The sequence below is a fragment of the Corvus moneduloides genome, chromosome 6 (genome assembly GCF_009650955.1).
Source record: "Corvus moneduloides isolate bCorMon1 chromosome 6, bCorMon1.pri, whole genome shotgun sequence".
Lineage (NCBI taxonomy): Eukaryota > Metazoa > Chordata > Aves > Passeriformes > Corvidae > Corvus > Corvus moneduloides.
The window spans coordinates 2,009,353-2,033,906 of record NC_045481.1 but is presented as its reverse complement, the minus strand read 5'-3'; the positions used below and the strand labels follow the sequence as shown (position 1 = coordinate 2,033,906).

General features: G+C 47.9%; 3 protein-coding genes across 3 annotated transcripts in view; 2 read left to right on the top strand and 1 right to left on the bottom strand.

Moving 5' to 3' along the window:
• Positions 1 to 829: 829 nt before the first annotated feature.
• DMAC2L (distal membrane arm assembly complex 2 like) lies at positions 830 to 4,171 on the bottom strand. The gene is made up of 5 exons (XM_032113467.1): positions 3,936 to 4,171; positions 3,665 to 3,759; positions 2,836 to 3,044; positions 1,878 to 2,049; positions 830 to 1,385 (listed from the first exon to the last, which is right to left on the bottom strand). The coding sequence occupies exons 2-5, from the start codon at positions 3,754 to 3,756 to the stop codon at positions 1,271 to 1,273; spliced, it is 588 nt and encodes a 195-aa protein (XP_031969358.1). The 5' UTR covers positions 3,757 to 3,759; positions 3,936 to 4,171; the 3' UTR covers positions 830 to 1,270.
• L2HGDH (L-2-hydroxyglutarate dehydrogenase) lies at positions 4,103 to 16,287 on the top strand. Its single transcript, XM_032113463.1, has 10 exons — positions 4,103 to 4,185; positions 4,758 to 4,873; positions 6,229 to 6,380; positions 8,201 to 8,332; positions 8,868 to 9,030; positions 9,568 to 9,602; positions 10,556 to 10,723; positions 12,078 to 12,235; positions 13,164 to 13,295; positions 14,091 to 16,287. The coding sequence occupies exons 1-10, from the start codon at positions 4,115 to 4,117 to the stop codon at positions 14,284 to 14,286; spliced, it is 1,323 nt and encodes a 440-aa protein (XP_031969354.1). The 5' UTR covers positions 4,103 to 4,114; the 3' UTR covers positions 14,287 to 16,287.
• Positions 16,288 to 18,232: 1,945 nt separating this feature from the next.
• SOS2 (SOS Ras/Rho guanine nucleotide exchange factor 2) overlaps positions 18,233 to 24,554 on the top strand; it is a 41,193-nt gene continuing 34,871 nt past the window's right edge. The window contains exon 1 of the mRNA XM_032113462.1: positions 18,233 to 18,396. Within this exon, the coding sequence (XP_031969353.1) occupies positions 18,310 to 18,396 (87 nt within the window). The 5' untranslated portion in view covers positions 18,233 to 18,309. The remainder of the gene's footprint in view (positions 18,397 to 24,554) is intronic.

The following is a 24,554-nucleotide window of genomic DNA, read 5'->3' as shown; positions in this document are numbered from 1 at the left end:
CTGTCCAGCCCTGGCACAGCTGCCCAGGGCAGCGGTGGAGTCCCCATCCCTGGAGGGATTTAAAAGCTGTGTGGATGTGACACTTGGGGACATGGGGCAGTGGTGGCCTTGGCAGTGCTGGGGAATGGCTGGACTCCATGATCTCAGAGGACTTTTCCAACCTCAACAATTCTCAATGACTTTTATTTATCAGGAATTATGAGGATGCAACTCCAGAGCTGCACAGAACTGCTTTAGTCCATGTCGGCACATGTTGTAGTGGGGATACTGCAACATGCATATATCAAACCAGGAGTCCCATGGAAAGGAAATAATATGGACGGATTCTATGGAGGAACCATGGGAAGACTCTTGGCTCTCAGAGCCGCATATGGACATTTATCTTAAACTTAAAATGATTCTTGAACAACGATTTGTAAATTTTAGCTTGATTCAAGTTCAAAAAGAACTGAAACACTTCCTGGCATGGTTGTTTAAGAACTTTTTCTATGTTTCTTGGGATTTAATTCTTAAGAAGGACCCTTGGTCCCATGACTGGAACAGTTCCTCGGCAGAGCTCCGGCCATGCGGCTGGAGAAATAAACATCTCTCTGAAACAGCTATCAAGAATCTGTCTGTCCAAATATATTTCCTTTCCACGGGACTCCTGGTTTGGTATATGTATGTTGCAGTATCCCCACTGCAGCAGGCACACAGCAAAAGCATGCCCAAGGCTGCACCCAAGAGCTGCACAAACAGCCATGTTCCCTTCAGCAGCTCAGTGCTCCTGAGGAGGTGACCCTGACTGCCTGTAGATCATTCCTTTTAAACCAAACAAAACTCAAAAGTGTGAAGAACACAAAAAAGATCCATACCTCTTTTATTATTAAATCAGCACCCACCGACTGGGTGAGATACTCCCAGAGGGAACAGCAGCAACACCACACGCTGACTGCACACACCCCAACATTCCCCTACTGCCACTCTGCACTTTGCTTCTGTGCAATAAAATGCTGAAAACTTCTGAGGTATTCAGAGCTTCCTAGAAAAACAGGAAACAGATGCCTATGTGCAGAGGCCTGCCTTGTCTGTTGTTGATCCACCACTGAGTTTAAGCTTAATAAAACTTAATTGCATAATTTCTTAAAAGGTCACGTACAGCTTTTGAGGCTGGACTGAGAAAGCTGGGCTTACTTCCACACTGGAAACACAGCAGTGTCTACAACTTCATTTATGCAACATAAGATAAATGCTAGGAAATCACATACATCTCAGTTACGTGCTGTTGTGTTTATTCCAAATCCAGCTCCAGCTCCAGGTTCGGCAGTGCCTGCTGAAGGACCCGGAAGGTCTTTTCTTTCTCTCTGATCCCAGGAAGGTCACTCAGATATAAATATTCAAGGTTCCTGTAAATATTTAAAAATAATATGGGCAACTACTGTTGAACTGTGCTGACAGACAAATCAGAGAAATTATTCTACTGCAGTTGTTTTGAGTATTTTAAATGGTGACTGATTCTACTGGAAGTTTGTTTCTGAAGTGGATGCTTGGGGTTTGTAGCTGCAGTATCCAACTGCATCCCATTCCTGAGCACCCAGGTCTGCCCCGAGACCCTGAGGCACCAGATGATGGCGTGACAGGAAGCAGTGTGAGGTGGAGGAAGCATTAAAACCTACAGGACACAGTCAAATCCTGCCCTGCAAAGCTGCTGCAGGAGAGGGGTCAGCAAGAGAAGCCAAGGTGATCATTAATTACTTATTCTTGAGCCAAACCCAGCCACCCCACAGCCCCACAGGTCTGAAACGGCCCTGAAACAGTGAGACTGCAGCCCTTCCACCCACCACAGTGCCAAAGAGCCCGGAGCAGGGTGCTGTGGAAGCGCACGGCAGCTCACGTACGTCAGCTTGTGGAGTGCAAGGATGCCTTTGTCTGTGACATTCCCACAGGAAATGATCTTCAGCTGCTGGAGACTCTTCTGGAGGTTGCTGGTCTCGCTGAGCCTCTGCAGACACTCATCCTGTATGTACATGCACTTCTCCAGCTTGATATCTGTAACGTGCTCCAGGCCATCTGCAAAGGCAAAGGTGAGGATTTGCTTCAGAATTCCAGGACCAACCTGTGCTGGTTGTTAAGTTATTTGATAGCTGCCCCTAAAACCACCCAGCAACACATTCCTTTATACAGTGGGGCTACGAATCTCCAAAGTCCCTTTGTGGTACTTCAGATATAGGAAAACCTCAGGGTTTGAATAATTTTGGTAAGATTTACAGAGCTTTGAAATGGGCAAGTAACAAAAAACCTATACAATTTTGGGTACTAAACTATGACTCTCACATAGGAATGTGCTAATGTCAGAAATTCGGGGTCCCCGCCTATGAAAAAATAAAACAGCCTGTTCCCCCTTTTGGTTTCTGTTATTTAAAGACCACCTGAAACACTTGCTTAATCTCTTATTTTGTAAGAAACCGAGAGCTTGCTTTTTGTCTTTGAAGACATCATAAATGCCTGGAGAATGAGCAGAATTACAACTTCAGAGACACCAAAATCATCCCCTGGTGCAGGCAAAAAATAGTATTTATAGTGCTTTTTGCTATGAATTCATCGAAATTTGTGGCACTTCCTTAGAGCTACGGATGCTTTAGGTAAAAGCTGAAGTTCCCAATGTCTTTCCAATTCATACCACACCTCCAGCAAAACCTTAGGGACTGATAAATATTTGTAGAGTAATTTTAAAGGGGAAAAAACCAATAAAGATTTATCTGTATCTTGTTAAGGAAGGAGAAAACAGTGCCATTACTGATATTTTGGTGCAATTAAAATGAAGACCATTAAGAATAATCTCAGGGTGTACATTACCCAGGTAGTCAAATCCTCTGTACATGATGCAGGAGTCGGTGGCATTGATGGCTTCGATCTTGTACTTGCCCAGGGGCCCCGTGGGGAGCCCGTTGTAGTCCTGCTGCCACTTGGGAGAGCCCTGGTACCTCACCAGGGCCCCGCAGCGCAGCAGCCACTCCGAGGCCGCCCGGTCGGGGCCCACGGCTCGGATGCGCTCATGGTCCACCCTGCACGACACAGAGAGCACCCACAGCACGGCTGTAATTACTGTAATTACTGCACGGCACAGTTACTGCATGGACGACACTAAAGCTCCCCAGCAAATACCTGGTTACGTGCACAGTCAGAACAGGAAGGATGTAATTTACTGAAAATGGTTTACGGGTAATTTTTGGATTGTGTGGTGCTTAGTCTGGTGTGGGGTTTTTTTTAACTTAAGTGGCAGATGCTTTTTGGTAAAAGAAGAATACAAATACAACCGGACTTAACTCTCCTGACTGTTTCCTTCCGTGTCAGGAAGGACGAAAACTGTGCTACTGGTTAAGGTGAGCTTTGGGGTCAAAGAAGACCAGGATTTAGGGATGGGATCCGCGTAGCCGGCTTGCCTTGGCCGTTCCAGGGAAGGGGCGGGGCACACACCTTCCTCTGGAAGGTCACAGCTTTGGAAGGGGAAGCAGGTACGGAATGACGCCTTGCCAACAACCAACATGCAATCTGGGGGGAAAGAGGAGAGTTAATGACAGAAAACGTTTTCTGCAGTATAGGGACTTGATTGTTCTTCTTCACAAACCGCGCAGAAAATTTGAGGGATCTGATAGTTAATTATTAACCAGCGACTCACTCTTACTTGTTGAACACGGCATTCAGCCATCCCCAGAAGGCTCTACAACCGCCCGGCGGCGGCGGCGGCTTCCTCAAGAGTGTCCCCAACGCCATCATCACCTTCTCGCAGACGGGAGAGGGGAAAAGGGAGATGTTACTTGGAGCGCCAGCAGCAGCAGGGAGAGGCCGTGCCGCCGTCAAGGCCTGACCGAGGCTGTGAGCCCGGCGGGGCCCACGGCTGCAGTGGGGGAGCCGTCACCGCCCCCCGGGCTGCCTCCAGCGCCGAGCGGCCGAACCTTGCCCGGAGGCCGGCGTGGCGCTGCCCTGCCCGGCGGACCGAGGAGCAGGAGTAGCAGGGGCAGCAGGAGGGGCAGCAGCAGCGACAGGAGCAGGAGCAGGAGGAGGAGCAGGAGGAGGAGGAGGAGGAGGAGGAGGAGGCGGCTGACGCGGCCCCGGCGTTCCCTCCGCCCCCAAGATGGCGGCGGCGCTGAGGGGCCGCGCGGGTGGGCTCGCAGCGCTGTGGCGGCTCCAGAGCCGGCGGCTCAGGTGAGGCCGGGGCACAGCGGGGCGGGCCCGCCTCACACCGCGCACCTTCCCCTAGCCCTGTCTGTTTCCCTGTCCTAGGCCCTCACCTTATCCCTGTCCGCTGTCTCTATTCCTTTCCCCTATCCCTTTCCTCTATCATTTTTTCCTATCCTTTTCCCCTCCCCGTATCCCTCTCTCCTGTATCCTCTATGTTTGCTATATCACCTTTCCCTATCCCCTTTTCCTCTCTCCTATATCCCCTATATTCTCTATAGTCCCTTCCCCTGTATCCTTTATCTCCTATCCCGTCTCCTTTCCATTTTATTCACCCTTGTTTCCTCTATCCCGTTTTCCTCTCCCCTATATCCCCTTTATTCCTTGTATCTTCCTTCCTCTATATCTCCTTCCCTTATATCCCCTTTTCCTATCATTTTCCCTCTCCCCTTTCCCCTCTCCCCTCTATTCCTTATACCCCCTTCCCCATCCCTATCCTTTTCCCCTTTCGCCTGTGCCCTTTCCCTTCCCCTGTCCCTTTCCCTGTCCCCTCTCCCTTGCCCCGGGATGTGCTGATGGCCGTGTCCGTGTCCCCGCAGCTCGTTCGACGTGGCCGTGGTGGGCGCGGGGATCGTGGGCCTGGCCGCAGCCCGGGAGCTCATCCAGCGCCATCCCTCGCTGGCCTTCGCCGTGCTGGAGAAGGAGCAGGAGCCGGGTACGGAGCGGGGCAGGTGACAGGGACCGACAGGAGGCTGTGCCCAAGGACACGCTGCCAGAACCTCAGTGTTCCGTGGATATTTGTGTGGAGGGATCAGCTTTTAGGCAGTAGCTGTGCGGGAGTACCTGCCCTTGTTGTTGAAGTGGGTGATGGATTTCCCTTCCTGGAAGTGTTCCAGGCCAGGTTGGACGGGGCTTGGAGCGACCTGGGATAGTTGAAGGTGTCCTCTTCCCATGGCTGGGGGTGGCACGAGATGATCTCTGCAGTCCCTTCCAACCCACACCATCCTGGGATTCTATGACTCTCCCCCTGCCTTTGCCCTAACAGGGAATTTCTTCCATTCTCCCAAGGATGTGTCCTTCAGTGGAGAAGCAGAGTTATCATCAGTCTGTGCTTCACTGCTGCGACTTCAGTTCAGGAATTTTAAGTTAAAAAATCCTGAGCGTTGCTGCTGCACTGTGTGCAAGCTGCAGGTGTGACTGCTGGGGCTCCAGCAGCACGGGAATGTCAGGAGAGAGGACCAAGAGGGGTGAACAGCTGGAACAAGGAGTAGTGCAGGTTGTGGAAGGGCAAGAGCAGGTCCTGCATGGAGCTGGAGGAATCCCAAGGGATAGACATCAGTGATTGATTCCAAACAGGACCTGTGTGCCCAAGCTCTTGTCTTAAATAGCTCCATCAGCCAGGCTGTAAATTGCTCTTGAGATGTTCCATGAATGATACAAAATGACTTTTTATCCCCGAGACACACACGAAGTCCTTAACAGCTGTGTGAGTGCCAAGCAGGAATGACCTTTGGGCATCCACACGTTAAGAGGGAGAAGAACCTGACCAAATTACTTCAGTAAAAATGTTTGTGATATTTTTCATCTGTATTTTATCTATTTGCAAAGAGGAAATAGCAACCTAATCCAGTTCACAAATACTCAAAAATCCTCCCAGGCCTGCCAACATGTCCAGAGGAATTGTGAATTGCACAGATATTATGTTAGATGAGGACTTAAGGGATGTATTTCATGGTAAAAATTGGATTTTTAAAATTAATTTTAGCCTGTAAAACATTTTGATTGATTAGCTTGTTCTTGAAGGAAAAACTTGGTGGTTTTGGGGTTTTTTTTCCCTGTTGATCCAACACATTGCAGGCTGTGATGGATTATCATTAACCAGGGCTGGCTGTGTCAGTGTTTCTCTAACCTTTTGAGGCCAGGGGAAGAACTAATTGTGCAGTTCTCTCACTTGATCATCTCTTGTAATGCTGATTTAAGGCAGGACCTCAATTAACTCGTTTTTCTGACAGCTGAAGTGATTAAATGGGAATAAATGTGTTCTCACAAGGTCTTTTTCTTTCTCTTTAGCCCATCACCAGAGCGGACACAACAGTGGTGTGATCCACAGTGGGATTTACTACACCCCTGGCTCCCTGAAGGCCAAGCTCTGCGTGCAGGGAGCAGCCCTCTGCTACAAATACTGTGACCAGAAGGGAATTCCCTACAACCAGTGTGGGAAGGTACAGGAATTCCTGCGATTCCCTACTTTACCCTTGGAAGCTGAGGCTGTGTAATGTATGTTACAACACAGGCCTGGCTGTGTGGGTTTTTTCCACACTCTCCAAGTTGCACATAATTTTATACATAAATGTATAAATGTACATAATCCCCTCCTTCCCCCAAGCCATCCCTTCCAGCTGATGAATCTCAGTTTGCTGTTGTTCCTCCCAGAGAAGCTTTTTCATGACTCTCCCCATCCTTCATGCTCTGAATCATTTCTAATTTAGTGTGTCTTTGGTACGAGGTGAGAGCCAGGACTGGGCAGAGCATTCCAGGTGTGGTCAGACGCAGCGGAACAGAGTTCTCCTGTATCCATTTCCTAGTTGTTCCTAACACTCAGTTCAGGTTTTCCAGCTCTCACTGGGCATTGAGCTGCTGTTTCCACAGGTCTCTCTATCCTAACCCCAAGGTTTTGGCCCTGAGTGATAAATTTGAAGTTGAATTCCATGGTTTTTCTCGGAGCAGGAAACTGTCCGTGCTCCCTCTGCTGCCATGCTGGGCACAGGGTGGCACTGTGGATCTGTGCAGCAACACACCTGAGGGGACAACCTGCTCCCAGATCAAAGCTCCCGTCCTGAAGGGATCAACTGGAGCCTGGGTGACGCTGAATTTGTGTATTTGTACCAACGGCAGGGTGGCAGCAGGAGCAGGGAAGGGCCCATCCCCTGAGCTGGCACTGCTGGGGCACCTCAAGTCCTGGGGGTGGTTGTGGGCTCCTCACAACAAAGACATGGAGGGGCTGCAGCGTGTCCAGAGTAGGGAACGGAGATGGGAAAGGGGCTGGAGCCCCAGGAGTGGCTGAGGGAGCTGGGAAAGGGGCTCAGGCTGGAGCAAAGGAGGCTCAGGGGGGACCCTGTGGCTCTGCACAAGTCCCTGACAGGAGGGGGCAGCCGGGGGGGGTCGGGCTCTGCTGGCAGGGAACAGGGACAGGAGGAGAGGGAATGACTTCAAGTTGCACCAGGGAAGCTTTAGGTTTGATATAGGGGAAAATTTCTTCATGGAAAGGGCTGTGCCCAGGGCAGTGCTGGACTCACCATTCCGGGAGGGATTTAAAAGCCATGTGGATGTGGCACCTGGGGGTGTGGGTCAGTGGTGGCCTTGGCAGTGCTGGGGGAATGGCTGGACTCTTAGAGAGCTTTTCCAACCTCAACAATTCCATGATTCCATGACATTTCCCTGGCAGTGTTCATTCCAGGGGACATGATGGTGAATTACAAGCTTTACCTAAAGCAGCCCACAGGCTGTGAGGTGCCTGTGTGCCAGAGCTGAGCTGGACCTGGAGGGATCATGGTCTGTGCAAACCTGGCACAGGTAATTCACAGCCTGGATTAGTCTGTGATAGCTGTGAACAAACTCCGTGGTTAAATGAAGTGAAACTGGTTCAGTTCCACTCAGACCACATCAGAACACATCCTTACTCTCTTACCGAGGGTCTTTGAGGTTTATACACCTTGGGTTGACTTCAGTTTTACTTTTGAAAGCATCCCAGTGGTTCTTTAAATTCATATTCTCTTCTTTCACGTGCAGACTTGTAGTATCAGGGTGCTTCTAGCAAATATTATCAATTGATGATAACTTAAACTGGAGTTTAACATCTATTTTTTATTTCTCCACGGTATATTAGTGCTTCCTCAGCAACAGAATTTTGTGCACCTAAGGACACCAACCATTTTTAACCTACTGGATTCATTGTTCACTCATTCACTACTGCTTGAGCTTGATGCCAAACCTGCCCTGGCTCTGTTTTGCTCACTGCTGTGCCTTTCCTTCTTTCCCAAAGCTGATTGTGGCTGTGGAACATGATGAAATTCCAAGGCTCAAAGCCCTGTATGAGAGGGGGCTGCAGAACAATGTCCCGGGGCTGAAACTCATCGGGGCCAAGGAAATCCAGGAGAAGGAGCCCTTCTGCAGGGTAAGGGGTTGCCATACTTTTAATGACCTTGTAAGAGCTCTGTTTCTCAGGTGATAATGTTTTTTAATTTAACACAAATATTTTTGTGGCCTTGAGGTTCAAGTTCAGAAGAGCCTGAAATTTCATTCCCATCTGGATTTGGATCAAGCCAGTTTCAATCCAGTTGGTGTGGTTGTTATGTAGCACTTCTCAGCCTGTTCATTTTCACAGCAGGAGAAATGTGTGGAATTCATGGAATACAGATTTGTCATTGATTAATCTATCTTTGTGTGAAAGGAATACCTGGATATAAATTCCCTGTGCTGTTTCGCTGTAGGTACAGACAGAAATTTTCTGGGAAAGAATCTTTTTTAATCTTTTTTTTTTTTTTTTCCTGTAAACATTTTGGATCTGCTCCCTAAAACATTCTTGGCGTGTTCCAGATGCATCTGAGCATGTGGGGAGACAGCAGCACTCGCTTCTCATGGCAGTGCAGATATTCCAGATGAAATATTCCAACCTTCACTCTTCCTCTGTGTCTTTAAAACCCTTCCAGGGTCTGATGGCCCTTGATTCTCCCTACACTGGGATTGTGGATTACAAACAAGTGGCCCAATCCTACGCCAGAGACTTCCAGGAAGCAGGTGGGACAATCTTGACTGATTTTGAAGTCACAAACATGGAGATGGCCAAAGAAAGTTCTCCAGAAAGTGAAGATGGTAAGGCTGGATTTTTTTCCCCTCCATTTACTACAAAGATTTTGTTCAAAATGCAATTGTTTTAACTGAAATGACATTTCTGAACATTTCTGTCTCCCAGGGATGAGAAAAAAAGGCAAGATTATGTTAGTGAGAGTATTCAGCAAACTCACTTGGGGTTTTTTTTGGCAGGCAGGTCACCCTTCAGCTGAAACATTTAAAGCTGATGGAAGAAAGTGAGAGTAAAATTGAGAAATAAGGTTGTTCTCTCCTCTTAAAATTAGATTTATCTGGATCTTGCATGTGTATTCTTGTGATTGTGATTTTCCTTATCCTCAAGGCAGGTTGGATCTGTGCTGGCACAGAGAGGGAAGAATAAAAACCTTATTAATTAATAAATACAGTCATGTCCAACAGCATTAATTATGACAACAGTAGTTGTTCCATAGCTTGGAAGATATTCCAGAGGAAAATTCCTTCCTGGTGACAAGGTGCTTGTTCTGTCAGTTCTCTGTTACTTGTTCCAGTAATTCCTTCTCTTGTCTAATTCCATTTCAGGACTGAAATACCCAGTCATTGTTAGGAACAAAAAGGTAAGAATGAGACAGAAGTTTTAATTCCTTCCAGGAAGCTGCTTCTCGTTTGCTTAAGATTTTTTTCGGGTGGATTAATCATCTCTAAATAAAAAAGGTTCAAAAATGGTTTTCAGCAACATGATCAGTTTGCTAAAACAAGTGCAAGCAGTTCTTAACAACGAGGATGTTCAAATCTAATAATAATGATGATGATGGTGATGTAAAATAATAAACAGTAACTTTCTGCTGCCTAACGTTTAATGTCCCTTATCTGCTTCATTTGCACATCTGATGCTTGATTTTCCAGGGACTCCTTTTATGATTTGTTCACTTGGTGACAAACACCTACTTTCATGTTTACTTTTGGGCTCTGACATCCATAAAATGATAAGGAGGCTTTTAGCATCATTTTATTGTCATTTTATCATCAGAACTGCTTCAGTGAACCAGGTGCATGACAGGTGCTGTTCCTGCAAGTCAGAGCTGCCCAGGAACTGTGGTTGTAACCCCTGCACCTTTGGGAGGGAATATCTGGAACAAAAACAACCTCACAACCCCTCTGGTAGTTTTTAAATTTAGTTCTGCTGCTTTTTTCTCCTATTTTTGCTCTTTCATTTAAAAGTAGCTTCTAAAATCTGTTAGATTTTTCCACCAAATACTGATTTTTTTTTTGTGCAAATATTTTTCAGTTGAAGAAGAAACCTGATAGTATTTAAAAACAAATACTGTGAGCTAAATAAATAGATAATAGCTTGTGATTTTATTTATTTATTTATTTAGGTGACAAGGTGTTTAATATTTAGCAGCTCTTCATTACCTGTGTGCTGTGAATTTGTGTAGCTGCTCCCACCCTGTGGAGTCAAATCAGTCAACAGCCTTATATAACTTATTTATATAAATGGTTGTGGGTTTTTTTCTGGGTGCTTTTTAGTAGATACATTGAATTTTTAAGTGTTTTTTGTTTCCCACAGGGTGAGGAAATCTCCTGTGGGCACATTTTGACCTGTGCAGGGCTTCACTCCGACCGCCTGTCTGAGATCAGTGGCTGCAGCCCCGAGCCCCGGATTGTCCCGTTCCGGGGGGATTATTTGGTGCTAAAGCCAGAAAAGTGTTACTTGGTTAAAGGAAATATTTATCCAGTACGTACCCCCTGGTTTGTCTGTCACAGTGTGCCCTAAGAGCTGCTAAAAATACAGAAATAGGGCAAAATTCCATGGGTATTTCTGTCAGACAGTGATGCACAACACCGGGCTGGAGATTCAGTTGGTTTGTTTTGGTTGTAGTTTTGGTTTTGGGGTTTTTTTTTCTTAATAGGGAAAAGATGGAACATCATGATGCCACATGTCCAGAAAACTCAGAATTCTTTCTGTATGTCCTAAAATAAATCCATAGGCAGCATTCAGAAGTCAGGGAGAGATGACAGGAAATGATTATTTATTATTTAAATAATTATAACAGTCTTTTTAAATCTCTTTGTTGATAATCTGGACAAAGGGGTTGACTGTACCCTCAGGAAGTTCACAGATGACACTGGAGATCTTTTCCAACCTAAATGATTCTGGGATTCTGTGGTAAATTATTTGATAGAGGGTTTAATCTTTTGTGCTAATACCCAACATTCAGATTTAAGTATTTGTCTTTCAGCTTCCTTTTTGAATTAGCTGATTTTGTCATAAAAAAAATAGATGTGGGAGAAAAAGGACAACCTTCCTACCACCTAATACAGATAAACAATGGGATGAGGAGGAGCAATCCCAGACAGAAAATATAATTATAAAGCAAGAAGAGAGAATTTCTAGGGCAGCATTTTAGCTAATCCTGCTGTACATTGTCTTAGTTTTCATATTCCCAAAATCTTTTGTCAGGCAATCATATTTATAAGGCTTTCCTGTTTCATCTTCCCCAACACATTTAAATCCTGTTGTTCTGAATATGAGCTTAGCTTTGCCTGCTAAACACTGAATCTTTGGGAAAATTGGAATGCTGGCATTGGTGTTTGTCTGACCTCTTCTCACCTGGGTATGGTTCAGGATCCTGTCTTGGAATGGGAGGGAGGAACTGGAATAAAAAAAACCCCAAACCTGCAGATACTTGTTATTAATATTAACCAGGCCTGCTAAGTTCAGGTTGTTTTGTACACACCAGTGAGGGTTTCCTAATATTTTGTATTCTATTTTTAATTGCTCCTGGTGAATAACATCAGGGTGTTGTTGGTTTTGTTGTGGTTTGATTTATATCCTGAGAAATCATGTGGGCTTTTTTTTTTTCCTGTTGTTTGTTTTCCTTTCCCCTGAGATTCAGCTTTACCTGGCCCTGCTCTGTTCTCCAGTGTTTTAATTAATGACATGCCACAACTGCACAATTAACAAGCAGCAAAACCAGCTCAGAGCCAATTCTGTGGTTCTGTGACTCAGAACTTCGTGCTGTGGTTGGAAATGAAATGGCAGATTTGCTGTTTGTAACAGCTCTGATCACTCTCGTGCCCCACTTCAGGTTCCCAATCCTCGGTTCCCGTTCCTGGGAGTCCATTTCACGCCCAGGATGGATGGCAGTGTTTGGCTTGGCCCTAATGCAGTGTTGGCCTTTAAGAGAGAGGGCTACAAACTGTTGGACTTCAGCACTGGAGACTTTCTAGATGCTGTAAGCTACAGGTAATGCCTCGTGTTTGTGTCTGCTGAGTGCTCTTGTTGAAATGTGACCCATGGAAGCCACTTCCTGCTGAAATTCCTGCTTTTCCCATGGTTTTGGTGTGTTTAAAAACAGTTGTGCTGATAAGGGTGGACTTGCCCAAGACATCTGACTTCATGTGGTCTCATGTTTGAATTTTCTGCCAGGACATGTCTCAGCCTGTCAGGGAATGTGGCTGCTCATTGGAAGGTGCTGCTGGAGCTGTTCCAGGATTGGTTTTGGTCCAGTGCACTGTGATAACTTAATCAACCTAGACAGCATCATTAAATACCTGCAGAGGGTGCTGGGAAGAGAGAAAGGCTGGGGGAGCTGAGGGTGTTCCCCTGGAGAAGAGAAGGATCCAGGGAGACATCAGAGCCCCTTTCAGTGCATAAAGAGGCTCCAGGAGATCTGGAGAGGGACTGGGGACAAGGGATGGAGGGACAGGACCCAGGGAATGGCTTCTCACTGCCAGAGGGCAGGGATGGATGAGAGATTGGGAAGGAATTCCTGGCTGGGAGGGTGGGCAGGCCCTGGCACAGGGTGCCCAGAGCAGCTGTGGCTGCCCCTGGATCCCTGGAAGTGTCCAAGGCCAGGTTGGATGGGGCTTGGAGCAGCCTGGGATGGTGGGAGGTGTCCCTGCCCAGGTTGCTCTAAGCCCCATCCAGCATGGCCTGGAACACTTCCAGGACTGGAATTCAGAGTTAATTCAACGCCACAGCTCTGTGAGCAAGGTTTGTTGAAGCAGAGAAGGGCAAACATGTATTTCTCAAATAGAAAGCATTATGTGATTCCTGATTTCGGGAATGGGAATTTGTGCCCTGCAGTTGCATTTGCTGCCTTCTTCAACAGCTGGACCTGGTGCATTTTGAGGCAGATTTTCCCTCACTGCAGTTGTTTCTCCCCTTGCAGTGGGCTGTGGAAGCTGGTGCTGAGGAACGTGTCCTACGGCCTGGGGGAGCTGTACAGAGCCTTTTCCCTCAGCGCCCAGCTGAAGCAGCTGCAGAAGTTCATCCCTGAGGTCACCACCAATGATGTTCTCAGGTAAAAGCAACTTCTCCTGTTTGGCAAATCTCTTACTTAAACAGCAGAAAACGTGGCATGGGTTTATTCCCTTCCTCCAGCAAAATACGATACCAAAGCATGGAGCTGCCTCCAGCTCAGGGGTGCCAGCACAGGAAGGCCGTGGAGCTGCTGGAGCAAGTCCAGAGGAGGCACCAGGATGACCAGAGGGATGGAGAAGCTCTGCTGGGAGGAAAGGCTGGGAAAGTTGGGATTCTTCAGCCTGGAGAAGAGAAGCTTCGGGGTGACCTCATTGGGGCCTTGCAGTGCCTGAAGAGAACCTGCAGAAAGATGGGGAGGGGCTGTTCACAGGGCCTTGGAGTAGCAGGACAAGGGGGAATGGCCTCAAACTGACAGAGAGTAGGTTTAGATGGGATATTGGGAAGGAATTCTACCCTGTGAGGGTGGTGAGGCCTTGGCACAGGGTGCCCAGAGAAGCTGTGGCTGCCCCTGGATCCCTGGAAGTGCCCAAGGCCAGGTTGGATGGGGCTTGGAGCAGCCTGGGATAGTGGAAGGTGTCCTTGCCCATGGAATGGGATGGGCTTTAAGGTCACAGGTTGGACTCGATGGTCTCAGAGGTCTTTTTCCATCTCAATGATCCCATGACTGCAGGACATCCCCCACTCTGCCTCCTGAGTGTTAAACCTCCCCCAAAAGGCTCTGTCTCCACTCTCATCCCTCCTCACTGTCTCCCTGGACACCTTCTCACGGGAATTGATTTTCCTGCCTTGGGATAACGTTTTCCTTCTGCTGGCGAGCTCCTCCTTGCTTTTGCAGGGGTCCCTCTGGCGTGAGAGCTCAGGCTCTGGACAGCGACGGGAATTTGGTGGATGACTTTGTGTTCGATGGAGGCACTGGGAACGTTGGGAGCAGGATCCTGCACGTCAGGAATGCCCCTTCTCCCGCCGCCACCTCCTCCCTCGCCATCGCCGCCGTGATCGCCGACGAGGTGGAGCGGCGCTTCCAGCTGTGAGCGCCCGCCGGGAACGGGCACGTTCTGCCCCTCTGGAATGTGGGGCTCTTCCTGAAGGACACGGAGCCACCAGGCAGCGTGGTGCTTGCCAGGGCAGCACCGGCACTTCTGGGCAGTCCCAAAGCAGCCTTGGGAAATGTTCTCCTCTGCCCAGAACTCCTCAGTGTGGGGAGTGAAGGAGTTGCGGTGCCCGGTGTGGCGAGGAAGGTTTGGCCACCGGAGCAGGACCAGCCCGTGGGAGGGTCTCCAACCACGGGCAGAGCAGGGAGAGCCTCTGTGGTGGGATTATCCACGTGGATTTCTCATGCCTGTGGTCACAACGTTGCCTCCTCGCAGGTGGTCTGAAAAGCCACAGGTATGGGGTGGCTCTCTGTGTGCTCTGATTGCGTTTAACTTGGAGTCTGCAGTCCTCTAGATTACATGGAAGTAATGGAATAGAAGGATAAGCTCTGCTTAAGGGCCCTGCTGATAGGGAATTAAAGGCTTTATCAGAGATTGAGAACAGTATTCAGAGCCTTCGACGTGAAGGTAGAGTATTTCGCAGAAAAATAAGCCTAAAGAAGATTCCCAAACCCAAGTCAATTTAGATCTGCAATTCAGATACTCTGTCTGATCACTGTCTCTGTTTTTTATCGAGCTGAAATGGAAATATGGACATAAACAACCACTTTTCATTTAATTTACAGCTGGGAAATCAGCACTGATCAGAAACTTCATCAGTGGGTTTGGCTTTCTTCTTACCTTTGAATGCTGGTAATGCAAAAGGAGCTGATCTTTGTCCAGCCAGTTGAGCAATCCAGGGAAAATGGTCTTTGTAACAGCAAATGTGAAGGGAGGGAAGTTCCCGAAACCTGCCTAAATTGAGTCATGTTTGATATTGCTTCCCTTAGAGCCCAAACAGGGATGAGTCAGGAAGGCTTCCCATTTCCCCTGAGCACAGGGGGAGCTCAGACAGTGCTGGTGATTCCTCTGAACTCCCGTGGTACTCAGTTTTTATCAGAGATACACCTGGAGGAGTCTGTGTGGAGACAGATGTGAAGTAAGCTCGGTGCTGAGGATCTGGGAGTGTTCTGCAGAGTAGCTGTAAAACAGAATTTAGTGGCCTCAGGGACAAAGTATTGAGGATTTTATAGCAGATGCTCACAGGATGTTGGGTAACACAGATAACTGTAGCCAGTTTGTACCAGGCAATTGGACATTGATTTCCTTCAAAAGTTCATTTCTGAGCTCCTCTGATGGGACTGGGTTATCACAGGAGGGCAGCTGTGGGCTGATTTTTACTGTACAGATTGGAGACACTTTTTTGAGGGAAAAAAGGGCTTAACCTGCCTTTTTTCTTTATTTTTATTTTTCATTAATTTTTTGTCCCGTGGCATCTACTTCACCAGAGAATTGGCTGCTGGAAATTCAAATAACCTTTTTCAGAGCAAAGCTTTGGTCACTTTAGGCAGAGATTCCTCTCTTCCAAGTCTTCCAGAGCCACAGGGTTGTGTAAAACTTCCCACAGTGGAACAATCCCACCCTCCCTCCCTGCCAGAAGTGTTGCCTATCAACAGTGAATCCTACAAAAGGATTGCAAAAGCAACTTCCTCCCACACGAGGTGTGGTCCTGACATGTATTAACAGCATAAAGAACATTAAAATGCAAAGCAGACAGAGAGCAGGGGCAGTCCTAAGTCAGCATTTCCCTGTGCAGCCTGTGGTGCTTTTTCCTCTCAGGTGATGATTGTTTGGGAGTAAAGTTTATTTGAAACTGAAATTATGACTCTTGATGTAGCATTCTGTGAAGTATAAATCTTTTCAGAGAGAAAGGTTTTACACTTTTGTTATAAAAATAACTTCAGAGATGATGATATCAGGGTTTCATGCATCAATCTTGTTGCTCACAAAGTGTGGAAATGTATTAATTTATTTTCCAAATGGGTCTAACTCACTTTGATGATTTCATAAATGTGCCTTTTTCTATTATGATTAAAATAGTGTGGTGGAGTTTTTTTTAAATGCTGTAAGGTCTGTGTATTTCTGCTGACTCAGAGAAGAGTTTCACTGGAATTTGCTAATTCTCAGCTGAATTAGGCAGGATATCGCTCTGTGTAACAGGAATTACTTCAGGAGGGGGACACATGACCAAACTTGTCTTCCTAAATTACCTTATCTGTGCTTCTCACACCTCACAGCTTTTCCTCACTCGACAGGACTGGTCTTTAAGGCTGATCTGGGCCTGTTGGGACACGTGGGATGAGAATTCCTGAAACTCTGAATAAATATTTGGACAAACACAATTTGTTCCCCAGAAGTATTACAGAATCATAGAACCCCAGACTGGTTTGGGTTGAAGGGACCTTAAAGCTCATCCCATTCCACCCCCTGCTATGGTAGGGATGCCTTCCCCTGTCCCAGGCTGCTCCAGGCTCTGTCCAGCCTGGCCTTGGACACTCACAGGGGACAATTCCTTCCCAATATCCCATCTAAACCAGTGCCCAGCAAGGTCAGCCCTGAACTCTGGAAGGAATAGGAACTGTGGGTCTGTGGGTTGTGCCACCACTGTCCCATTATTACTTTCTTCTTTTTGCTCACAGTTTTGGTTTGAGGAACGAGTGTCTTCCCACAGAAACGAATATTTTGTTGGGAACCTCCCAGGCTGCTCTGGTGTGGCAGGAAGGTCAAGCCACGGAGCAGAAGGAGCTGTTGCTGCCTCTGGAAGCATCAGGCTCCTCCAGGAAATCTGTTACAAAGATGGATTGTGCTTTTACTGACAGAAAAGCCCTTTGTTTTGCTGGTTTAATTTATACATTCCCTTTGTGGACAGGTCTTAAAATGGGGAGTGGAGGGGGTATTTAAGGTGTGAGATTCGAATATGATGCTGTTGGGAGGGAAATGAGGGAAAATTTGGCTGGATTCGGGTGATGGGTGGGTGAAGGGAATGGTGACGGTGTTCTCTGGAGTGGGGAGGGAAACTGCCTCCAGAAAGGGAGGAATGCTGCCTCCAACCAGGGAGGAGAAGAACTTCCAGGTGTGGAGAGAAACTGCTGGCAGGTAGGAAAACATCCTCCAACTAGGGAGGAAAACAGCTTCCAGGTAGGGATGGAAGCAGCCTCCAGGTTGGAAGAAGAACATCCTCCAGACAGGGAGGAAAACAGGCTCCAGGTTGTGAGCAAAACTGCCTCCAGGTAGGAAGAACAGTCTACAGATAGGAAAACAGCCTCCAAGTAGGGAGAGAAACTCCTTAAGGAAACAGCCTCCAAACAGGGAGGAAAGCTGCCTCCAAGTAGGGAGCAGAAGAAAATTCAGATAAGGATGGGAACAGCCCCCAGGCAGGAAGAGGCACAGGTCTCTAGGAGGCCTCCAGGTAGGGAAATAACCTTCAGGTAGGGAGAGGCACATCCTCCAGCTAGGGAGGAAAACTGCCTCCAGGTAGGAATAAGAACAACATCATCCAGGCAGAGAGAGGCAGAGTGTCCACGTAGGGAAGAAAACAGCTTACAGGTAGAGAAATAGCATCCAGGCAGGGAGAATAACATTCTCCAGGTAGGGAGCGGAACATCCTCCTAGGAAGGGAGAGGCACAGCCCCTGGGCAGGGATGGAAGCTGCCTGCAGGTAGGGAGAGAAAGCCTTCAGAAAAACTGCTTCCAGGTAGGGAAACATCCACCAATCAGGGAAGCACCCTCCAGGCAGGGAAGCACCCTCCAGGCAGGCCAATCTCCCCCGGGCCGGGCGAGGCTCCGTGCCGGCAGCTCCGTCCCCCCTCGGCTCCCGCAGTTCCGGGCGCTGCCCGCAGGGGGCGCGCGGGGCGGGCGGCGCAGGCGCGCAGGGCGGCGGCCGCGGGCGGCGGCGGCAGCGGGGCCGCAGCGAGCGGGGCCCGGCCCGGCCCGTCCCGACCCCCGCCTGGCGCCTCTCCGCGCCCCGAGCGGCCCCGAGCGGCCCCGCCGAGCCCCGAGCGGCCCCCGCCGAGCCATGGCGGCCCGGCCGGGCGGGTGAGCAGCGACACCGCGGCGGCCTGGCCCCGATGCGGAGCGGCCGCCATGCAGCCGCCGCCGCAGCCCTACGAGTTCCTGGGCGAGGAGAACGGCCCGAAATGGCGCGGCCTCTTCGTGCCCGCCCTGCGCAAGGTCAGTCCCGGCGGCGAGCGGCGGCACCTGCTCGGACCCTGCTCCGCGTCCCGGCGCTCCGGGCAGGTGGAGCCCGGGCCCCCGCCCTGCCCGCGGGCAGCGCTGGGAAGGGCCCCGGAGCCCCCCGCGCCTCCCTCAGGGACGGCCGGTGCCGCTTCGTGTGGGGATGCTGCAGGTGATGAGGGACCCGGCGGGCGCTGCTTCTCCGTCATCTGCGCTCGCTAAAGTTCGCTCTCCGCTTTAATCGGGGCTCTTGCTCCCAGGGACTGATATCCCGGACTGGTTTGGGTTGGAAGGGATCTTCAATCCCATCCAGTTCCAGCTCCTGCCATGGGCAGGGACACCTCCCACTGTCCCAGGCTGCTCCAAGCCCCAATGTCCAGCCTGGCCTTGGGCACTTCCAGGGATCCAGGGGCAGCCCCAGCTGCTCTGGACCCCCTGATAACGTTGCTGATGTGCAGGGGATTGGCATCCTTCATCCCTTCCTTCATCCCCTCCTTCATCCCCTCCTTCATCCCCTCCCCACGGCATTTCTCCTGACAGCGTTTCCAGGCTCTTTCCCGAACCAGATTCCTTCACTGAGCACTCACCTGAGGTGTTTCTGACACTCAGGTGACACCTGTGAGAGCAGACACCTGTGGTGCAGGGAAAAGCCACCCTGTGACACATCTGCCCGCTGCACAAATGAGAGAAACCTTGTGGGAAACCACACAGGAGAGGAATCCGTATTTTTAGGATGTGTTTGCACAGCAGGGAAGCTCCCAGCCCACCCCCCCCCTTCCACAGGACACCCCCAGTAGCGGAGGGACTGGGTTAAATTGAGGCTGGAGGGAGCAGTGTCCTGCTCTGTGTTGTTTGCAAAGGTTGAGGAGTATTCCACAGTTCTGCCCATAAATACCTGCTGATTTGGATCTCTGCTGCTGGGCAGGACTGGGGTACGAGTACTTTAGGCAGTGCTGAGTGGTTTGTCTCTTTCTTCTAAGAATAGATGTAGTGATGCTGTTGGATAATGATTCTCCGTTATTTTTTTTTAACAGAATAAAAGATTTGCATTTGTTTTGGGTCCCTGTCTAAGTAGTCTGGTGGCTGGCATAGAAACCACTAATTGCCTGTCTGAAGAATCCTGGATTTTCTGCTCTTTCCTCTAAAATCTCCTCCTTGTAGTAGCTGCTCTCCAGTGTCTTAGAGAATGCCAGGCTGTTCTTTCCCTGATCTCTCTGGAATCTGACTGAAAGCAGCCCCTTAACACCAACCAGCATCTGCCCAAATGTGAGGTAAAGCTGCAAAAGGATTTCCTTAAAATTTAAAGGTGTTTTCATCATCCTAAAATACAAATGCTGCAAAAGTTGGTGGATTCATGCTGCTCTTACCATTCTTTCTACTTGTGCATTTGGTTTTGGTGAAAAGAGCAGGAATTCAACTTTCTAAAGCAGAGGAAAGGCAATTGTGATGCCAACGACTGGCTATAAAAATGTGTATTTGCTTACAGCCAGGTTTTTTCTCCCTGGGAAAGTTCCTTGTCTGCAGGACCCACCCTGGAGCATGAAGCAATCGGGCTGTAATGTGCATTTCTTGTGTGAACACACAGTATCAGTGAGTCAACCCAAAATTGTATCATTGTCAGTTCTGGCAGTCGTAGGGAAGCACTCTCAGTTTTAATACATTCTTTAAAAGATACTCTTTCATATAAGGAGATGTTTAAACCAGAACATTTTATCACTTGGATAATGAGATTTCCTGAGAGAACTATTCCACTGCTTCTAGGAGAGCTGAAGAACCAAATCCAAAGTGTGAAAGCCTCAAATTTTCTGTTAATTTCCCAATTTATTAAACATCATCACTGCTGTTTTCAGACAGTCTGTGATTTTGTCCTGAAGAGGTTTAAAAATCCACTTGTTGGCCAGCTGAGATCTTTCCAAGCAGGTTGCTTTGTGATGAAAACCTTACAGAAAGTTTCGTAATTTCTTAGTTAAACACCTGGAATAGAGTGGTTCTTTTATATTTTAACCTGTTTTTTTTAATGTCCTGGATGTTATTGAGCACTGCTTGAAGGAGAGAGAAGCTGGTGGCAGAAAAAGAGGAAAGGTTTTGGTTTTCCTAGTGCATGTTAAAGTGTGAAAAATATTTAATTCTAAAATACACAAAGATGTGGAGCTGGATAAGGAGCCCGTGCAGTTCACTAACAATAAAGAGTATTTCCTTGCTGCCTGGATTTTAAGTCCAGAACATGCTCTGAAGAGCTCCAGTCTCTTCATTATGCACTCAGCAAGTTTAAGGTCACTTCTTTTTGTCAAACCACTTTTAAACTCTTGCTTTACTTTAATTCTACGCAGTGGACACTTAAAAAAATGGTAAACCACATCAGTTCGTGCTTTAATATGTGAAAAAAAGATGAAAATCTGTCTTTTAAACAATATTTTATATGCATTTATACTCTTTAAGATTAGTAGAGAGTGCCAAATTTTACGCTACTGAGAGTCTTTTTAGGAAAAACCCAAAGCTAAATGGTAAAATATCTTTAAACCAGAATTTATATATTTGTATGCCCCCATCCGTAGCACTGGCACCTGGGAAATCTTGCAAGTTGGAAAATTTAAGGCAGTTTCATGTATTGCCTCTCTTCCAGCTGGGAGATGGACAAGCACATCCTTGCTCTAAAACACTTTATTTTCTTCTGCTGCTGTGCTGGAAATCTAAGTAAGGAGTGAGGGTAATTCGATATAAAAGTCCTTTCAAAGTAAATGAATCAGAAGAAAACAATATTTTTACGTGGTCACTGAGGTTTAGTGACTTGAGCTGCTGTTTGGAGCTGGTCAATCACCTCAAACACATCCAGGGGCTAAGCCTGATAAAGGCTTTTAACCTGGCAGCTGATTTGAGTTATTAAGGAATCACAATTTCAGTAATTGTGGGAACACTCAGGCAGCTGTTCCAGCAGGAATCACAGAGGGTTTCCAGTGCTGGGTGGGTTTGGATCTGTGGATGTGACCGTGGCAGTGCCAGGAGTGCTGGTGCTTGGGGAATGCTGTTGCTGGGGGCTTTCCTTGGGAGTGGGATTTCTCCTGTGGTGCTGGCAGGTTTTGCTCTCCCCATTTTTCGTTTCTCCACATTTGGGTTGGTTTTGCTTTGCTTGGTTTGCTGCTGTTCTGGCCCCGTGGCTTTTGTAGGGAAAGATGTTGAATTGTGAAACCCTTTTCTAAAGCTGCATTTTGGTTTTGGGACCACCTTTCCTAGCACAGATCCGGTGCCAGAGCTTGTCCTTGCCGAATTCCAGGTGGAACTCCCCAGAGGTGAATTATTTTGCAGGTTGAGAATGGGATTCCAGTCCTGTGTGAATTTCAGAGGCAGCAGCTGAGTGTTTCACTGCCTCCAGCCCGCTGGAGGTGCCGGGTTTAATATCCTGGGTGTGCGTTGCATAAAGGGTTTTTGGGAATTGTAGTTGAAAATTTCATTCGTACCAAATACCTTCCATTGCTACCTGGAATAAACTTCTGTTGTGGGCACTTGGAACAGGTTTTTAAAATAGACCAGGTGACCCCATAGAATTAACGTGTGTTTTTGATGTTAGTGGGGAATGTGTTGTTGGATTTTCAGATAATGGATTTATTTACCTTAAGATATTCTTGTGTGTCCTGAGCTTACGTTTTACAAGGGCCTGTGCCAGGACACAGGGAATGGCTTCCCACTGCCAGAGGGCAGGGATAGATGGGATATTGGGAAGGAATTCCTGGCTGGGAGGGTGGGCAGGCCCTGGCACAGGGTGCCCAGAGCAGCTGGGGCTGCCCCTGGATCCCTGGCAGTGCCCAAGGCCAGGCTGGACATTGGGGCTTGGAGCAACCTGGGATAGTGGGAGGTGTCCCTGCCTTGGCAGGGGGTGGAACTGGATGATCTTTAAGTTCCCTTCCAACCCAAACCATTCCAGGATTCCATGATTATCATTTGTGTGTGTTCTCGCAAATCCACTGGCAAATTAAAAGTGTTTCTGTAAACAAGAGCTGTGTGTTCAGTTGCTTTGCTCTTTGATTTTTCTAAACAAAGTTCACAAGCATCTCCCAGGGATTCTTGTTTTGGGTTTTCTCCATGATGCACAAACAGAGCCTGTCAAACAGTTAATCCCCACGGCTCTGCAGGCACCACATGTCGGGATAATCCTGGCACTGGGCACTATTTGCATTTTCTAAAACAATTCCACCATTGCTCTGGACCACTCATCGAATTTCTAGAGCATGACTAAAGGGTTTATTCTTAGCAAATGTTGCGTAGACAGATATAAAAGACCATTTTGAGGACTTTTTTTTGAAGTTTACATTAGTTCAGTGCTTCTGTATTTTAAAACATGTGGGAGTTACTCTGTGTGATGTGTGAGGTTGCAGGGTTGGGGTTAAGGTCAGGAGCTGCAGGGGTGTCCCAACTTTATTCCATGCATGTTTTCCATGGCAGGATCAGGCTCCCCTTGGGTTAGAATTATTTAATGTGTTATAGCCTCATTATAATGGATTATTATTTAAAGCATTCTAATTTCATTAGCATCCATTATTATTTAATGCATGATAATTCCAACAGGAAAGTTGCTCATTAAAAAGTTTTAAAATAATAGTTACATTTAGGTTTGAAATCTCTTAGGTCATTTAGCCTCTCATAAATATCTTTATTTGAGCTCAGAAGTCTGGACCTTTGCAGATTTGCAGTTGCTGCAAACATGAATTTGAGTGATCTGGGCTAGTGGAAGGTGTCCCTGTCCATGGCAGGGATTTGGAATGTGGTTGGCTTTAAGATCCCTTCCAACCCAAACCAGTCTGGGATTCTATGGATGCATCAGCTTGGAAACAAAGGGGAGGCTGGTCCTTTTACTTAAATCCTATTATTTCATGCCTTTTTTCATTTTTACAAAGTTCCTGACACAGGAATCTGTGCTTGGCAAAAGGTAACAGGAGAGTTTTTGCAGCCACTGGTGTGAGACAAAGGTGGATTTTAGGTCCCAGGTGTTTAATAGGAACGCTGTGATTTCATTTGGCAGCTCAAGCAGGAGAAACATTTCCTACCTGTGTTGTTCAAGTGGAAATGGGAATTAGTGTTTGCCTTGGCAAAACAGGCACAGGAATTAAAAACCACCGGAGCCGTTCGCTGCCGTGATTCACCTCATTGTGGTGCTTTTACCCCCTCAGGACTGGGCTCCAGCCCCAATCCCAGTGTGTGCTTTTCCCATCTTCTCATCCCACCTCACCTCCTGAAGTATCTCCTGCCCACCTCCTCCTGCTCTCCCTGGGTTTTCACCTCTCTCTTTGCACAGTGCAGCCCTTATCTAATCTTCCAGAGGAGCTGTGGAGTCTGTTATTTGCTTTTCTAATTACCTCACTGATTCCCTCTGTGCCAGCCTTTCACATGAGTGGTTCCGGACGGTTACTCATGTGGAAAACGTGGCTTTCCTGGATCCATGGTCTCTGTTCTCCCTGATATTTTAATGTCATCTCAATGACCAGCTGTTTAATGGAGAAATTACTCTGAGGGTCTGCACTGTCTCCACATTATAGGAATTCTTCCCTGTGAGGGTGGGGAGGCCCTGGAATAGAATTCCCAGAGCAGCTGGGGCTGCCCCTGGATCCCTGGCAGTGCTCAAGGCCAGGCTGGACATTGGGGCTTGGAGCAGCCTGGGACAGTGGGAGGTGTCCCTGCCATGGCAGGGGTGGCGCTGGATGGGCTTTAATGTCCCTTCCAACCCAAACCATTCTGGGATTCAAATTCCAGGTCTGAATAATTCAATCTGCCTCACTGAGCCGTGCTCCTTGGGAGGGGTGGGATGTGAACAGTGGGGAGAGGGAGCCCATGAGTGCTGAATTCAGAGCCCAGAGCAGCTCCCAGCTCCGTGTGGAAGAGTTTTGGGAGAACTGGGAGCTGTCAGCATTCATTCACATGAGGACACAGCCACCTCCACACTGACTGGGGTGTTTCCCTCCCCTACCACAGAGCAGAGGCTGTGCTGGGCTCCCTCAGGGTTTATCTCAATTTAAACAAAGCATTTTATGTGGATGGATAAAATCCAAACACTTAATTTTCCGTCAGTTTTTAAGATTAAGATATATATATAGTTTGTGTACATGTAAACAAACCCACATTTTGGGTTCTCCTTGACTCTGTATAAAAGGAAACAACAATTAAGT

Excerpts from the sequence above, each read along its gene's own strand:
- DMAC2L (XM_032113467.1), bottom strand. The coding sequence starts at position 3,756 with ATGATGGCGTTGGGGACACTCTTGAGGAAGCCGCCGCCGCCGCCGGGC. Across the intron at positions 2,050-2,835 it reads CAGAGGATTTGACTACCTGG|ATGGCCTGGAGCACGTTACA; the intron begins GTAATGTACACC and ends TTGCCTTTGCAG. Across the intron at positions 1,386-1,877 it reads CTTGCACTCCACAAGCTGAC|GAACCTTGAATATTTATATC; the intron begins GTACGTGAGCTG and ends AAATATTTACAG.
- L2HGDH (XM_032113463.1), top strand. The coding sequence starts at position 4,115 with ATGGCGGCGGCGCTGAGGGGCCGCGCGGGTGGGCTCGCAGCGCTGTGG. Across the intron at positions 4,874-6,228 it reads GGAGAAGGAGCAGGAGCCGG|CCCATCACCAGAGCGGACAC; the intron begins GTACGGAGCGGG and ends CTTTCTCTTTAG. Across the intron at positions 9,603-10,555 it reads TCATTGTTAGGAACAAAAAG|GGTGAGGAAATCTCCTGTGG; the intron begins GTAAGAATGAGA and ends TGTTTCCCACAG.